This window comes from Equus caballus, chromosome 1 (genome assembly GCF_041296265.1).
Source record: "Equus caballus isolate H_3958 breed thoroughbred chromosome 1, TB-T2T, whole genome shotgun sequence".
Taxonomy (NCBI): Eukaryota; Metazoa; Chordata; class Mammalia; order Perissodactyla; family Equidae; genus Equus; species Equus caballus.
This window is the reverse complement of record NC_091684.1, coordinates 62,589,314-62,605,942: the sequence shown is the minus strand read 5'-3', so window position 1 is coordinate 62,605,942 and position 16,629 is coordinate 62,589,314. Positions and strand designations below refer to the sequence as shown.

The 16,629-nt window shown below is 36.9% G+C and overlaps 1 protein-coding gene and 1 long non-coding RNA gene across 3 annotated transcripts in view; one reads left to right on the top strand and one right to left on the bottom strand.

The window, feature by feature from the left end:
• VCL (vinculin) overlaps positions 1-16,629 on the bottom strand; it is a 96,889-nt gene that overhangs the window by 23,294 nt on the left and 56,966 nt on the right. For both annotated transcript variants that reach the window (XM_014733027.3, XM_014733025.3), the window contains exons 7-11: positions 9,911-10,001; positions 8,927-9,074; positions 5,468-5,621; positions 4,342-4,517; positions 595-785 (exon numbers count right to left, since the gene is read on the bottom strand). In XM_014733027.3, coding sequence (XP_014588513.3) covers positions 595-785; positions 4,342-4,517; positions 5,468-5,621; positions 8,927-9,074; positions 9,911-10,001 — 760 coding nt within the window. The remainder of the gene's footprint in view (positions 1-594; positions 786-4,341; positions 4,518-5,467; positions 5,622-8,926; positions 9,075-9,910; positions 10,002-16,629) is intronic.
• LOC138916286 (uncharacterized) lies at positions 14,496-15,628 on the top strand. Its single transcript, XR_011423352.1, has 3 exons — positions 14,496-14,615; positions 14,983-15,040; positions 15,491-15,628. It is a non-coding gene; the product is annotated as an uncharacterized lncRNA (long non-coding RNA).

Here is a 16,629-nt window from a genome sequence, read left to right as displayed (position 1 = left end):
TAGCTTAATTCCCCAACACTGGGAATCACCAATTTAAAAAATTATCTTTTTATCCAATGAATACAGCAAATGAAGTAAAGAGATCTTTCTGCTTCAGCAGGTTTGCTATCATAATATGACCTAAATTCTTATAGATTCATTCCTAAAATTTCCCAAAAATCAAAACTTCAGGTTATCAACTATACAGGTGACTGTGATGCAGGAGCTCTCACAACTGAACAGTAACCTTGGTAGTTGTGTCTTTCTAAAAATTATGTTTACCTGGGAACTTTCTAAGGACTATAATAAAAGAAATACTATAGAATAGACATATACATAGACTGGAAATAATTAGTTCAAAGTTTCAGTTCCAACCTGAGGACTTTTCTATTTGCCCACAGCAAAATCATTTATTTGCTAATACTTCTTAATTAAATCACAGGAATCTTATTGGCTGCATTTGGAAATGAAGTCATATTACAGAATGACTTACTCACTAGTAGGTGAAGAAAATCCTTCTGTGCCTAATTATAGATGATATAGGATCTCTATCAACAACTTACTTATTTTCACTGAGACCAGTTTAATGAAGGTTGACTGCACTGACGACCTTACCAACTCCCCGGTCATCCACTGTGGGATTATCTATCCACCGCTGTGCTTGCTCAATCTTGCCCTCAAGGTGGACAGCTGCTTTGGCAGGTCTGCTGTTGGCCACAGCCCTGTTGGTTTTGGTCTGCAAGTTCTGCAGGGCCGTGGCCACCTGTTTGGCCAATGCTCGGGCCTCTGGGGAATCTCCTTTCCCCCTGCAGAGGAAAAGACAGCCATCCTGTCACATATAGACACTATTTACATTGAGATGACTTATTTGCTAACACCAATGCTAATAAGGTGACAAACTGCTAATGATTATTATTAACTTAGTTTGAAAGGAAATAGGTTTATCTATTTGGCCCTTAAATAAGCAATTAATAATATAAATTATATATACATAAATATATAATATATATATAAAATATATATATAAAATAATATGAAGTATAAATTATAAATAAATAAAACATTGCATAGTCAACCAGTGGTGAGATCTGGAGCTGGAAAGTCATATTAAGCCTGAAACATGGTAGGTCAAAGCTAGATGAAGAACCCAAATAAATAAAGTCAACACACAGAGTGAAACAAACAAAGCACACCACACAGCTACTAAGAGATGGAGGGAGGCGCTTCTAGTTGCCACAGGATCTGGCCATACTTTAAGCTATTGGGTTCTATTCGATGCCTCTATATATTTTCAATAAACCTCCACTTTTTACTTGAGTTAGTTCCTTGCAACCAAAGAACCTCAACAAGAACATCAACACAGAAATAAAAAGACAATCTCAGTTATATCACAAAGGGAGATAACTGTCCCCAAAACTTTATTCCAAAGACTTCAGATTCTAACCATTATGAACATACGAAGATTCTAACACATTGTTTTTTGGTTTTGGGGTTTAATTTTAATTTTTGTTTTTATAGCAGTAACATTGGACTATAACTTTCTGATATACATCATAATATATTTCAAATTCTGTGTAGATTACATCATGTTCACCACCCGAAAACTAATTATAATCCATCACCACATATGTGCCTAATCATCCCTTTTCCCTTCCTCTCCGCCCTTCCCCTCTGGTAACCATCAATCCAATCTCTGTTGCTATGTGTTTGTTTGTTGTTGTTTTTATCTTCTACTTATGAGTGAGATCATATGGTATTTGACTTTCTCCCTCTGACTTATTTCATTTTAGCATAATACCCTCAAGGTCCATCCATGTTGTCACAAATGGCCGGATTTCATCCTTTCTTATGGCTGAGTAGTATTCCATTGTGTATATATATATCACATCTTCTTTATCCATTCGTCCCTTCATGGGCACCTAGGTTGCTTCCAAGTCTTGGCTATTGTGAATAATGCTGTGAAGAACATAGGGGTGCAAGTATCTTTATGCATGTGTGTTTTCAAGTTCTTTGGATAAATACCCAGCAGTGGAATAGCTGGATCATATGGTAGATCTATTCTTAATTTTCTGAGGAAACTCCATACCGTTTTCCATAGTGGCGGCATCAGTTTGCACTCCCACCAGCAGTGTACTACGGTTCCCTCCTCCCCACATCCTCTCCAACACCTGTCATTTGTCTTGTTAATTATAGCCATTCTGACCGGAGTGAGGTGATATCTCATTGTAGTTTTGATTTGCATTTCCCTGATAGTTAATGATGTTGAACATGTTTTCATGTACCTGTTGGCCATCTGTATATCTTCTTTGGAGAAATCTCTATTCAGATCTTTTGCCCATTTTTCAAATGGGTTATTGTTTTTTTTTGTTGTTGAGACACATGAGTTCTTTGTATATTTTGGATATTAACCCCTTATCCAATATATGCTTTGCAAACATCTTCTCCCAATTGTTAGGTTGTCTTTTCGTTTTGTTGATGGTTTCCTTTGCTGTGCAGGAACTTTTTAGTTTGATGTAGTCCCATTTGTTTATTTTTTCTTTTGTTTCCCTTGCCTGGTCTGACACATTTTATATCTCAAGTTCACTTGGTCATAGAAAAGTAAACTTCAGGCTAATCTTACCTATCTCACCTATAAAAAGGAAAATATTAACCTACCTGCCAGAAGGACTAATTTAAATACTCTCTTAAGAGCTCCTTTTTGATTCTAAATTTCTATACTTTCTCTACCATAAAGGACAAAGAAGGTATTTACCATGGTTCTGATCCTGGCTACTCCTGCTGCCAGAAGGTTATATATATGGACACGTGATAACAATAAGTAAAGACGGCATGTGACCACACCTGAAGGCCTGCTGTTCTCACCATTGCCAGTAATTCTCTCCTCATCATTAAGAAACATCAATGAGTGCCTGCGATGCATATGGACTTGTGTTAGGGTCCTGAGAACACAGTTTCCTCCTCTGAGTATTTTTAAATCTAATAAGAATGTAAATAGACTATATTAATGGGCTAATATTAATGAACATAGACCTAACTGTGTTGACATTCTATTTTACAACTGTCAAATTATACATTTCCCCACCTAAATAATTCAAGATTTGGGGTATAAAACAGTGATCCCCTTGGGCCGGCCCTGTGGCCGAGTGGTTAAGTTTGCGCACTCCGCTGCAGCAGACCAGGGTTTCGTTGGTTTGGATCCTGGGCACGGACATGGCACCGCTCGTCAGGCCATTCTGAGGCACCATCCCACATGCCACAACTAGAAGGACCCACAACCAAGAATATACAACTAGGTACGGGGGGGCTTTGGGGAGAAAAAGGAAATAAATAAAATCTTAAAATAAATAAATAAATAAAACACTGATCCCCAAATGACTGTGCTTGATATACAATCAAATTTGAGCTATAACCTAAGGTGGTCTCTATCACCACAACCTCTTGCCTAAAGTATGCCTACTCTGCTCCTACTGATTTCCTATTTCACGATCCTAGGCAGGAATTTGCTTTCTTAGCAAACATTGCCCTCTTAATCAATATAAGACTTGAAAGAACTCTGAAGTACCTCTTTGGAAAAATGTGAGGCACTCTCTCATGGAAGAACAGGAAATGAAACATGAAAGTGAAATGAAAACCCAAATCTCACAAAATACTTGACTATGGTTATCTGTGCAGAAGTGGCTAGAGGGCTAATGTGGGAAAGAAGCAACTTTTACTTTTGACATCGTACCCTTTCTTAATGTTCATTTAGCATGTGCTATAGGTTTTCTTTTCTAAAGAGAGAAAAGTATCTATCAAAGGAAGAAAGTAACACCTCTTTTCTATATAGTCAAAGTAGTGCCATGAAAGCCTTTAAGAGAAGAAGCTGTGGTGAGGACGTCATATTTAAGGATCTTTTCTAATTACTACTTAGGAAATAACACTTCTAGGGAAGAAGAAAGTATTTTCTCATGCCTCCCTCCAATCACACCCCCCCACACCACACACACACACACACACACACAAATCTTTTCACAGCTAGCCACAAAAATTATTTTCCTCATATGCCTGGGATACAGATATGTCACAAACATTACGTAACAGGAAAAGTGCCGGCTCAGAAATTTAAAAAATAGATCTCATAAAAGGAGATCTTAGCATCCTAAATTTATTAATTTAAAACTATGTGACCAGCAATAAATTATTAAACTTTAGTTATGTCAGGGATAAAACAGAGTAATATCTGACCAAGCCATGTCACATAGAATTGATGAGAATACAGTGTAAGAGCATCATATGTGCACGTAACCTACAGAATTCAATTATATATGTGCTTAGGAGAAAAAGAGAGAGATTAATGGGCAATTTAAGCAACCAAATACATACTGTCTTCGTAGATCTGCTAATTTAGAAGTCAGAGCAGATATTTCTCCAAGAGAACGTAAAATGTCATCCCTCTCTTTAGGATCATCACATAATTCTGCTATTTTCCGAGCTTCAGCCAAAGCCCCTCGAATCTGTTCTTCTCCTTCTGGTCCACCATTTGGATCTGCAAGCCAATTCTACACACATAGAAATGGAAAATAAGCACACTCTGATCTACTCACAAACCACATTTTATTAAACTTACCAAGACCATCAGAAATATTTTGAAAGTAATCACAAGGCACAGCAGTAATTGTTTTTATAATGCTGATCCTTATTATTTTACATAGGTTCTTAGCTCAGGTAAAATCAAATCAATTCCTCATCTTTTTAAAAATGATTTTTTTCTTCCCCATTAAAATAATACATCTTCACAAGCTTTATCTTATCTTTGAATTAATCACATCTTATTAATTCTTCAGTTTCTCAAACACATGTTTCTTTGCGAAATACTTGAAAATTATTTTACAGTAGTATCAGAAAACTTTAACCCTTTAACATTGCTATGACCAAATATAGTTGTGAATTCTGAGATGAAGAACAATTTTATTCTTTTATTTATTTATTTATTTATTTCCTGCTTTTTCTCCCCAAGTCCCCCCAGTACATAGTTGTATACTTTAGTTGTGGATCCTTCTAGTTGTGGCATGTGGGACGCCGCCTCAGCGTGGCCTGACGAGCAGTGCGCTGTCCATGGCCAGGATCTGAACTAACGAAACCCTGGGCCACTGAAGCAGAGCACGCAAACTTAACCTCTTGGCCACAGGGCCAGCCCCTAGAACAGTTTTAATATACTGTAAGGTACATCAGGAACTAGAACTCTCTTGGTACTCAGAGTACTTACTTTTAACTAATTGAAGTATTCAAAATTAAGATCTCTATCTCAAAATACAGATAAACATTAGTCTAAACCTGTGGTGGCGAGGAGGTGTTTACATTGGTAACTGCTGGGAATTAGTCATCACTTAGAAACACCCATTATCCACCCACAGTAAATTAGGGAGACAGAGAGAGAGATACAGGATATTTATGGAACATTTCTCTTTCTCTTTTATTTCCCACCTCTCCTGAAAATCATCATTACTACCTGAGCAGCATCGATCTTCTTCGCAATGCTCTGCTTTGAGTTGGTCATGGCTTCCAGCTTGCGGGCTGCATTTTCCACTTTCGCTGTGAGCACATCTAGACCTTGAGACACCTGCTGGGCTTTCTGCATGGCCACTGGTGAGGCGCCTTGTCCTCTACTCAAAACAGACAGATGCTGTCATTGTACTCTCTCAAATACTTAATAGCAAAATATTACTAAAAGCACAGTATATGTCATTTTTGTTAACATGCTTGTGTTTTTCCTTTTCTCTAGTAAATCGGGGATAGCACAAGAAAACACAGAGATAAGCAAAGCAAAAGACCCAAACTGTCTACTTTCTCCTTTGCTCTTAAAAATACACATTAGCTTCATGGAACTGCATAACCACTTTAAATATCAGGCCTGCAAATTTTGATAATAATGATTCTCCTCTTGGTGGTGATTACATAATCAAACCTAAACTTCAGCAGGGAAAATGTGCTTGTGATCTTATTGCCATGGAGGATTTTGTTACCATAGTAAAGTATGCTTTAGAAATAAACAGCCCACTAGATTATTTACTGGCAACTATACATTGAAAATGTTTCAGGAGGCAGCATGCACAGTGTTACTGAAAGCACACCACACTGCGACCAAGCAGATCTGTGTTCAAATCCTGACTCCTGATACCTGTGGAACCTTCTTTACAATGTTCAACCTCCCTGGGCTTCAGTTTTCTAAATTATAAAGTGAGGGTTGGGGAGGTAAGAATACTTGCTCTGCTTACCAAACAGAGTGGCTTCAAGCAAAAAGATATAATTGAAAACACTTTGGCAATAAAACAATACACATATACAACTATTATTATGATTGAATTATCATCATTATTATTATAATGATATAACCTAATGATAATCTTAAATGTCTACCTTCCACTCCTAGGCAATCTGTAAATATCAAACCCAGTTAGTACTGAGGAAAAAAAGCACATGGTGACAAGAAACCATTGTTTCCCAGTAAGTTCCTAAAGAATTAATTTCACTATTTTCCTCTCTCAGAAATGGTATGCTACTACTACAAAAAATGATCAGTTAGCAGAAACTTATTTTCCCTTTGTAAGAGACTTTCCACGTCATAAACAAAGTAAAATTTGCCATCTTTATATAAGTTCAGATTTTTTAATCCACCCAGCCTGGTAAATTCAATAATAGCGGTGGCAGCTTTATCATTTGGTAGAATGGCATGGCTGATCATCTTAACCTGAACTTTAGAATGAACTCCAAAACATCTCTGCTTCCCTTACTAATAGTATGGATGTCTGTCATTCATTTAGCTATCCTCTTTTTAAATTTATCTCTATTTTTCATCTATACCGATACTTGAGATAATAAATCAATAATATTTATTGCCAGGTACATATACCTTTTATTTGTCCTTTGACACCTCCCTTTTACATGGCAGAAAAGTGGAATACTTTTAGGAAATATTCTTTTTATGATTTAATTTGCTTTTTTCCTTCAAATCTAATAATTCATGATGAGGAACCCTTTTGGTACAAGAGTCCAACTGTGCAAAAGTAAAAACATTTATGGGCTACATAATTTTTCATTCAAAATAAGAAGTGTACAGTCCCATGGTGGTAGAAATATACACTTATAATCTAGAAACTCTAGGTGACCAAATAGAAGAGTATCAATGACAAAATTGTTACTGAGTTTCAACTACAAAAATGTTAAATAACTAGGCATAGTTAAGAACAGGTAACAGGGAGACAGCTTTCCAACCTTTCATCATGAAAGGATGTTGCAGGCTCCAGCGTGAAGCAGGTCCATAGCTGCTCCTCACTCTTCTAGACTTTTCTCTTTACAGACAGATGGTCGATCCCATACAACAACTACTTCATTCTCTGCTCAAATTCATCTTTCTCTAAATACATACAATTGCGTATTTGAGAATTCCAAGTGAAAACTGTCTACCACACTGGGAAAAGGCTGCAGACAAAAGAGCCAGCAGCGAGAAATTAGAAGAGCCAAGAATCTTGTCAAACTGCATTGGCATTTCTCCAAATGGGAACAGAACTTCCTTTTGTCCTTTCTGTAAAGTTCTGTCATGCTCATGACAGGGGAGACTGCTTCACAGTAGGAGAAAAAGGCTCAGTGAGCTCAATGAAATCCACTTATTTATGCTGTTCCTTCTTTCCTTCAAGAGAGAGACTCTTAAACCTGAAGCCCATGGAGCTTCCAGGGCTACAGTGAACCCATGGACCTCTGGAAATTATACATAATATTATAGGGGCATGTTTATATGCAACTTTTTAGGTAGATATTAATGGTTTTCATCAGATTATTAAAATGATCTTGGTCCAAAAAATGTTAAGAACCACTGCTTTAAGAACTGTATTCTTAAGTCTATTATGTTAATACATTTGAGACCAGGTATAATGGTATGCAACATGTCGAGGAGGCCATTTCTGAGGCCGTAATTTGTATGGAGACCCTGTATATTCCAATTACCTCAAGATGTTTCATGACATTCTTGAAGCAAAATTAAACTTCATCTACACTAGTGTTTCAACATAGTTCAATTTTTCTCAATGCCCATATTATAAAATTCCTAAAATTCAAGATCTTTTAGAACTGCATTAACTGTATATATGAGTTCCAAACAAACCTGTATTACACTCAGTTTTCTTTCTTTCTTTCTTTCTTTTTTTTTGGTGAGGAATATTGGCCCTGAGCTAACATCTGTTGCCAATCTTCCTCTTTTTTCTTGAGGAAGATTGTCCCTGAGCTAACATCTGTGCCAATCTTCCTCTATTTTCTATGTGGGACTCCATACCTTGGCTCAATGAGTGGTGTGTAGGTCCGTGTCTGGGATCTGAAAGTGTGAACCGCAGGCCACCAAAGCAGAGTGCACAAACTTAACCACTATGCCACCAGGCCGGCCATATACTAAGTTTTCTTAATAGCCGACTACATATATTTAGTTTATGGAGGAAAAAATTCTAAAAGCCAAGACCTGAGGTGAGTAAAAGATAGGTAAAAGAATTATACAATCAAATGAACAGTGATGAAATAGAAACTCAAAAGAGCCCAGAAATGACCAACTTAGAGGATAATCTATTTAGCTGATTTTAAAAGTGATATGAAATCATTCCAATGTCTTTATTCTTTCTGTTTCTTTCTACCCATCCTTCATAAAAGATATCTACTCCTTGCCTCTTATTTTTCATAAGCCAATGGCTAGAAATTAAAAAACCAGATTTCTATTTCAACTTCAACTTTATTACAAGGCATCTGCATATTTTAAAAGTTCAGCAAAGAGAAAATTCACTTCAATTTCAAAAGAATTAGTAGATTATGATATCTATGTTATCTATTAGACAAAGAGAACTAGAAACCTGCTTTCTGAATCATTCTATCAGGCAGGAGATCCTATCTGTTACCCACTACTGCTCTGCTAAGAGCAGAGGAACTTTACCTGGCTCGGAGGTCAGCCACTTGGTCAGTCATCTGTCCTAGCATTTTGCAGGTTCCCAAGATCTCCCTGCGTTCTTTGCCTGCACAGAGTTCGCCAACTTTTCCAGCTTCATCTAAGATCTGCCTGATGGCTTGCTCACCAGCATCCCCTAAAATAAAAAGATATTCAATATCTACATTGTTGACACATTAATTATTTAGAGAGGATGCTTTACAAGTCATTTCATTCATGAAGGAACAGATGATTTTAAACAATAAGACAAGTGAATAGAAGGCAATACATCTGATAGCTAACAGCCAAGCAGTGCCCTTACAACCACAGGGTGAGGTTTCAACCACAGATACTGCTAAAAAAGATATACGTGGAACCATATCCATCTGGAGATAGTAAGCAGCTTGTGGTAAGAATATGGATGACGAAAATAGGCCCTAACAGTTTCATAGTACTTAGCACCTACAAACCTCCCTCCAATAGGCTCTTCATTCAAATATTAATCTAAAACTGAATAAATATTAGATTAGAAAATCCATAAAGCCTAGCTTAATAACCTATTTGGGTCTTATCTGTTTATATAAGTCAACTTTACTTTCCAATTCTTATTGGCATCATCATTTAATCTGCTTAATTACTTTATTGACATAAATGGAAATCTGCCCAATGGGAATGAGAAGAGAAGAGTTTTTATTCAAAATAATTACCTTTCTGAGTCAGGGAAGGGGTGAACCAATAATTCGGCAAAGAATGCCCAGTTCAGCTTGGTTTATTCCTCCATGAATAGGGGTGATTATTCTATACTCTTCATTCTTTTAAAACTAGTAATGCTTCAATTAGTCAAAACTATCAGAGAATGGAGTATGTCCCTAAATAGTGTACTAGTTATCTCAGGATTATGAGATTATGGAAAGACTTCTTTCTTTATTTCTTTTGTTTGCCTGGTTTTTAGCTTTTTATTGTATCTACAGAAAAGTAGAAGCAGAGGGTTACCTGGGGAGGCACTGGGGTCACGGAGCCAACCTTTGGCCTGGTTCAGTTTGGAGTCTATGGAGGCCAATGCTCTCTTCATGGCTTCAGTGTCCTTTTGAAGAGAAATACCACGATTATTTTCTTTGCAAAAATTGAGATACTATGATACAAAGTAAGACAGAGAAGAAGTTACAACATACAATAGCTAAGGTAGTCCTACAACAGCCTTAAAAAATATTCTCATCACACCATAACGCCTATTTCTGTCAAAATGCAGCGTCTTGCATGCAAATCTTCAGTTAATTCTATTCTCTTTCCTGGTCTCCCTATTGCCAAACTGTGAAAATTGGTAAAATTGCTCAAGCCAAAAGATGTTTAACGTCTTCAGCAGGAAAAAGCCCTGTTGTCACATGCTTCATTATTAGACTTTCTACTAGTCAACATTCATCTACTTTAGCCCTGCCAAAGCCCTCCCAGCTTCAGGGAAGCCTCATTAGCAAGTGGTGCCACAAATCACAGTTCTTTTACATCTTGTTTTGAAATACACACCTACTGGATAATGTTTCACTATATTTAATTAATCTGAAAAACTTGGAATTACTGGTTGGAAAAAATTAAAAATGTTAATCTAGCAATTTAGTTTTAATTCCACAAATAAACCACTAAATGTAATACAAGAAAGAAGTCTTTTTCTGGCCTTCCCTGCCACGCATCATCCTTAGTTCCCGTAACCATCCCTAACCTGGAAGAAGAGGCAGGATAAAATAAGTGGGTCTCAATTTAACGTTTACATTCAGGATTCATAATGGCTAGCATAAATGAGAAGCTGAAACAACAGGCTAGTCACTTTAAAAATATAAATATATTTTAATAAAAGTTTTAAAAATATAGAAAAATTCAGAGAACAATATAACAAATAGCCATGTACCCATCCTCACAACTGACAGACTGGCCACTTCTTAAGTCTCTATTTAACAACTTAAAAGATAGCCTATCTCACCTTTACTCTAAGGAACTGGCTCTTACAGAGTCCATCCATCAAAGCACAGAGTTAACCTTTGAAATTCTAGGCAATGCCCTAAATCCCTACCTTTTGTCAATTTCCGGTCTTGCAAAACTGGGGTTCTTAAATATGTTGTACCACTAGTTTTCCACAGGGGGGAACCAGGAGCATCCTTACTTCCAACTCAAAGGAGACCCAGCACTAAGCACAAATAAGCCCTGGGAGCACTCATAGTTAGATATAAGGTCAGCAGCCTGACCCCAGCTTTTCCAAAGTACCTATTCAAATTATAGGACTCTCAGCTTTGGATTCCTTTCTTCTGCATCTCAACAGATACAGGTTGTTCTACTCTTGTAACCGTGGCGATCTAAGGCTCTAAATGGCAAATCTCAATCACAGCAGCTAAAGAGAAGCGAACTAAATTACTGAAAAAATGGAAATAAAATAGTATTATCATCAAGTTATATGGAATTATGGTAGTGCTATATCAGTCTAAAAGGCAGAGTCATAGGAGGATCTATTTCAAAATCCATTTGTAATTAGCACAAGTAGACAAGTGGCATTTTTTAAGTGCTCTGATTCTCTAATAATTTAAATATCTGCTCCTCTTCCATCTTGTTCTACATTTATCTCTACAGAAAATTCTGCCTTCAAAAGTCAACTTGAGCTTAAATCCAAAATAGCAAAGCCAAAATCAAGAGCTCTTTAGAGAGAGTTTCAGGCAACTCCCAACCTCAGAGTTGGATAGCCTTTAGGATCAAACACGAATTATAGGACTTTGTGTGGGTACAGACTAAAAAAATTCACAATCTCTCACCTAGGAAGCATGTGTACATTCTGATGAAGAGAAATGATATTCATGTAAAAATACTTAACTTAAAATCTGTTAATAACCATTTTTCCAACACACTTATATGAAACAATAGATATTTACTAATTTCAAAAATCTAAATTTAAGGGGAAACAAAGATCAGAAACTTAAGTGTCTACTCTAGCATTAAAGGCTACTAGTTAGGAAACTAACTTTAATTGAGCATTTCCTGCATGTTAGGTTTTGTTTTAGTCAGTTTTTTCCCTCAATTACTTCATTGAACTTCAAATTTAAATGTAATTAAATTTTACAAATGAAGAAACAGGGGTTCAGTCCTAGAATCTAATTTGATCTCAGGTTTGTTGACAACAAACCTCATTATTTTATGTTAGATGAAACTGAGGAATTTTTTTCTTTTACCAAAGAAAGTTGCCAAAGATTCCACTAACCTTCTATAATAGTCAGCAAATCTTTGCCTTGTCGATTTTGGCTTTGGTCAATACTGCCCAGAAAATCAGCTCTAGAAATAAAATTCATAACCCTCCCTAACCTAAATGACTGCTTTTATTCTCCATTGCCCAAAAATGATTTGAAACACAATGGAAAAACTGGCTTTGCTCTATTCAGTATCCTCAAAAATCATTGCTTTTTCCTCCCTAATAAAGTGTGAATGGTGACCACACCTCAAAGAAAGAATCTGACTCTCAGGATGTGAGTAATTTACTCCTGTGTGGGAGATGTGACAACATCAAGAAGTTAAAATTAAGAGAGATGCTCATTTTCCCCTAAAAAGAATCAATGGTAAATTGGGAATAAAGCTGCATTTTTAAACTGAGAATTGCAATTAGTTACCCAAGTTTTCAATAGCATGAATTTTAGACAGTTTTGGAGATTTAAAGCAGTCACTGAAAGGGCCACCTTAAATTCTTTCTGGAACAGAGCAAGTTGTAAATAATCATTTAAACACAATACATTTTAATGTCATATCTATTAAAAACAAAAATGTTTATGGGAACAAATATTTTGGTCTCCTAAGAATCTCATATATATTTCTTTTGAAGGGCAGTATTGATTATGGAATTGACAGAATTCTGTCATAAGCAACAAAAGAAGTATAAGAACACTGGATCTAATATAAACAAATTCACTAAACAACTAGGACTAGAAGTCAATTTTGAGACATATTTATAAACAGTGAAAATAATCACAACCCTTGTGTTCAACCATACTATGTACAAAGCTTTTAGTTAAACCTTGTCACGTAAGTCTAAGTATCCAGAGTACAATCTGGGTATGAAATAGAAGAGAAAAAACCTGCAACTTCATTTGAGTACTTTTCTCTATAAAATCCCAAATTTGGGAAAGAGAAAAGTCTCTACCAATCTCTTCTCTGGTTTTTTGTTATTGTTTTTTAAGAATGTAAAGAAACCAGATCTAGTCATGCAGCTTTGGGGACAGCTGGCAGGTTTCTGGTCCCCTCCGCCTATAGTCCCCCTTTTTTTTTTTTTAACCACTTTTTTTTTTTTTTTTTAAAGATTGGCACCTGGGCTAACAACTGTTGCCAATCTATTTTTTTTTTCCTGCTTTATCTCCCCAAACCCCCCCCCCGGACACAGTTGTATATCTTAGTTGCCGGTCCTTCTAGTTGTGGGATGTGGGACGCTGCCTCAACGTGGCCTGACGAGTGGTGCCCTGTCTGCGCCCAGGATCCAAACCCTGGGCCGCCTCAGCGAGCGCGTGAACTTAACCACTCGGCCACGGAGCCGGCCCCTATAGTCCCCTTTATTATAAAACTTTTATGAGTCTAGGTTTTAAATGAAAAAACCACAGTGCCTTGGCACTCTCCCACACATACCAAAAGGTAGAAGGACAACCTAAAAGAACTCCTTTCTACACGCTTTCCTCTGAAATTTAATATAGAATTAGACCTAAAGAACATTGAATAATACTGAGAACCAGTGAGTTCCTCCAACAGACAATCAAAAGGAACTGCGGCAGAAAAAGAAAGGTCCTGCAACCCTAGGCTCTTGAAAATTTTAAATATGAGGCAAAGAACCGCCTCTCTCTCACTGCCTAATCTACTCTCCCTTTGTCCACAAACACCTCCCTCCCCACTCTTCCCACTCCATTCCATTCCTGACCACATTTCCACCCACAAATCAGTGTTTTAAACAAGGATGTTTCTGGAAAGAATAGACTGGGCAGTAGAACAAAATCTTACAAATTACATTTAAGCAAGAAGAACAAGTCGTCTAGCCTGAGACTTCAGGCAAGTTACCCTTCCAGGCTTCAGTTCCTCATCTCTAAGAATACCTTCCCTGCTCTAAAATTCTATGCTACCTGTGAGTGCACAAACGCATTTCAGATGTACCAACTAAAAAGATCACTTGGATCAGAAGGGAAATGTCAAGTCCTTTAACATTTTGGGCTTTTCTCCTTTTTGTGGGGAGGGGATAAAATATCATAAATGCCTAACTAAATTAACTATTTAACTCAAACTCCAAGGGATAAATCTTTCATTGCATTAGCTGCTAAAATAAAACACTAGAAGACTCATAAAAAGTTCACATACAACATTATTTTTTCAAAAATGAAATAAAAATCAACCCTTAAATCCCAATGGTCTGCTGTAAAGGCAAGTATTACAGGATTGCATGTTCTAACCAATACTTCCTCCTTTGGTAGAGAGGAGTAATCTATGCAAGACTTCTGAGTCAGTCACTACATCTTCGCCCACCAGCCCAGGCCCAGAGTGGGAGGAGACCCACAGGAACTAACTTTGAACAATAGTATCTAATCACTCAAGGTACGGCTGCAGGAGTCCCTATGCAGGGTTCAGAAACTCTTAGCATTGAAATGCTTTTTAAATTTTTCTCATTTCCTTTCAATTCTCAGCATGTTTCAAGATACAGGTAACATAAATACAAAAAAGAAAGATTAAATATAGATTGCTAAATTTACAAAGGGTGGAATTAGAATTGTTTTTAATTCACAAATTCTTTTATTTCATAATGTATTCCCAGCAAAAATGCTAAACTATTTTTTAATGATCACTGTAAGACGATTATTGCTTTAAGGAGGGGAAAATGTTTACTTTCAAAATGAAATGAAGTATTTAAAGTCAAAGTATTTTTAAATTTGTAAATCTGCAATTTGAGTGTTGGTATGAAAGGTAAAATAATCAGCTATTGCATTGCCTCTTTAAAATCTTAACTTATTTGGCAAGACGCACTTTTACCAAGAATTTTTTCCACTTACTTTCTTCCCCCACTTTTCTAGAGGAACCACCACTTTCCAGGAGAAAACTGCACCAGTGGGGAAGCATGAAACAAGTATGGTAAGACAAGGTTAATTCTTTATTGGTAGGGCAGAGGAGGTAAAAGATACCGTAGTATTAAACAGAATGGGAACCCAGGGGTCACAGACAGTCATGGTCTGATTAATTCACTGCTTACAACTGAGAAACGAAAGATGCATAATGCTACTAAACTGAAAAATAACCAAAACCTTACTTACCAATTTCCATTGTCAAGGTAAAATTTTTTTTCTAAATATTCTACCAAGTAATAAAACAATTACTCTTAGAGGCTAAGGGGAGGTAGAGTGGATGGTGATTGAGTCGGGAGGGAGATTGTCATGTATTTTTTTCATAGCATTTTGATTTTTGAACCAGGTAAATGTAGAACAAAAGCAAAATAAAGCTAAAAAATAAACATTTCTTGTTCATTCTGATGTCATTATGTACTTGAGCACAACTAATCTTATTTACTTTCTTTCATTATGGTAGTTTGTTTTGCAGCATCCTAGCAGTCTGGTTCCTTCAAGGTCAGCATAAAACTAAAACAGCTACAAGACTGTACACCATGGGGACCAGGTCTATTTCCCTTATATATCCCCCCAAGTGCCTAATCCTTATCCCGAAAAATTCAACTGACTAATTTTTTTAAAGCAGCAGCTCTCAATGGCACTTGGGCAAAATAAAGCTTACTAACAATTTACTAAATGATGTATGACTTTTCCTTGCCGAAAACAGAGAAATATTCAGACTTCAATGCCTGCTTCTCCTTTTTACTATTTCTCCTCTGCCAGAAGCAAAGGCGAGAGAATAAGGAAAGAGATCAGGTTAGGGGAACATGAGGTCATGAAGAACTATGGCTGATTCACAGCTTAGACAGCAGAACATGCAGTGAGCTATGGATTGAAGTCAGGAAAAACTTTAGATACACCTTACTTTTTTCCTTTTGATTTTGAAGGCTAGGATTAGTGTGAAGGATAGGTGCCCCATCTAAACTCTCTAGCCTACCCTTTTGATTATGGCTGAAAACCTCAATGATACATCACCAAAAGCAAAATTCCATACCCTGCAAAAAAGACTGGTAGGAGAGGCAAATACAGAGACAGCATCAGCTGAAAGTTTCCTTTCCTAAGAGAGAGTCCACAGGTAACTTAAGAGTCACCAGCTACCTGGGGAAATCTGCCCCTCAAATGAAGTCAGTGAGAATGACCAGGCGAGAACAGTTCTCAGGAGCCTGTCAAAGAGATAAAAGTACCCACCAAATAGAGAAAGCCTGATATCCCATAATAATGTCTTTCCTTTTGCTTTCCCCAAAGAAACAGCTCAATATGAGCCAGAGTCAGTCTGCGCAGCACAGCCCCAAGTCCCATATTAAGTTATATTCTGACACATATTCGAGCACAGTGTTACACACCGGCACACAGAATAGGCACAGCACACAGCACAAGAAAACCTCACAGACATGCTTTTTCTCTATTTAAGCGAAAAAGAAACTAGAGGGCAAGAAAAAGCTTACCTTCTAAACGTGAGAAAAAGAATAAAACAAACAAGAAAACAAAAAAAGATGCATAAAGAAGTCATAACAGGGAAGTGAAAGTTGTTAAATATGCAAAAGCAAAATTAAGTAAAAT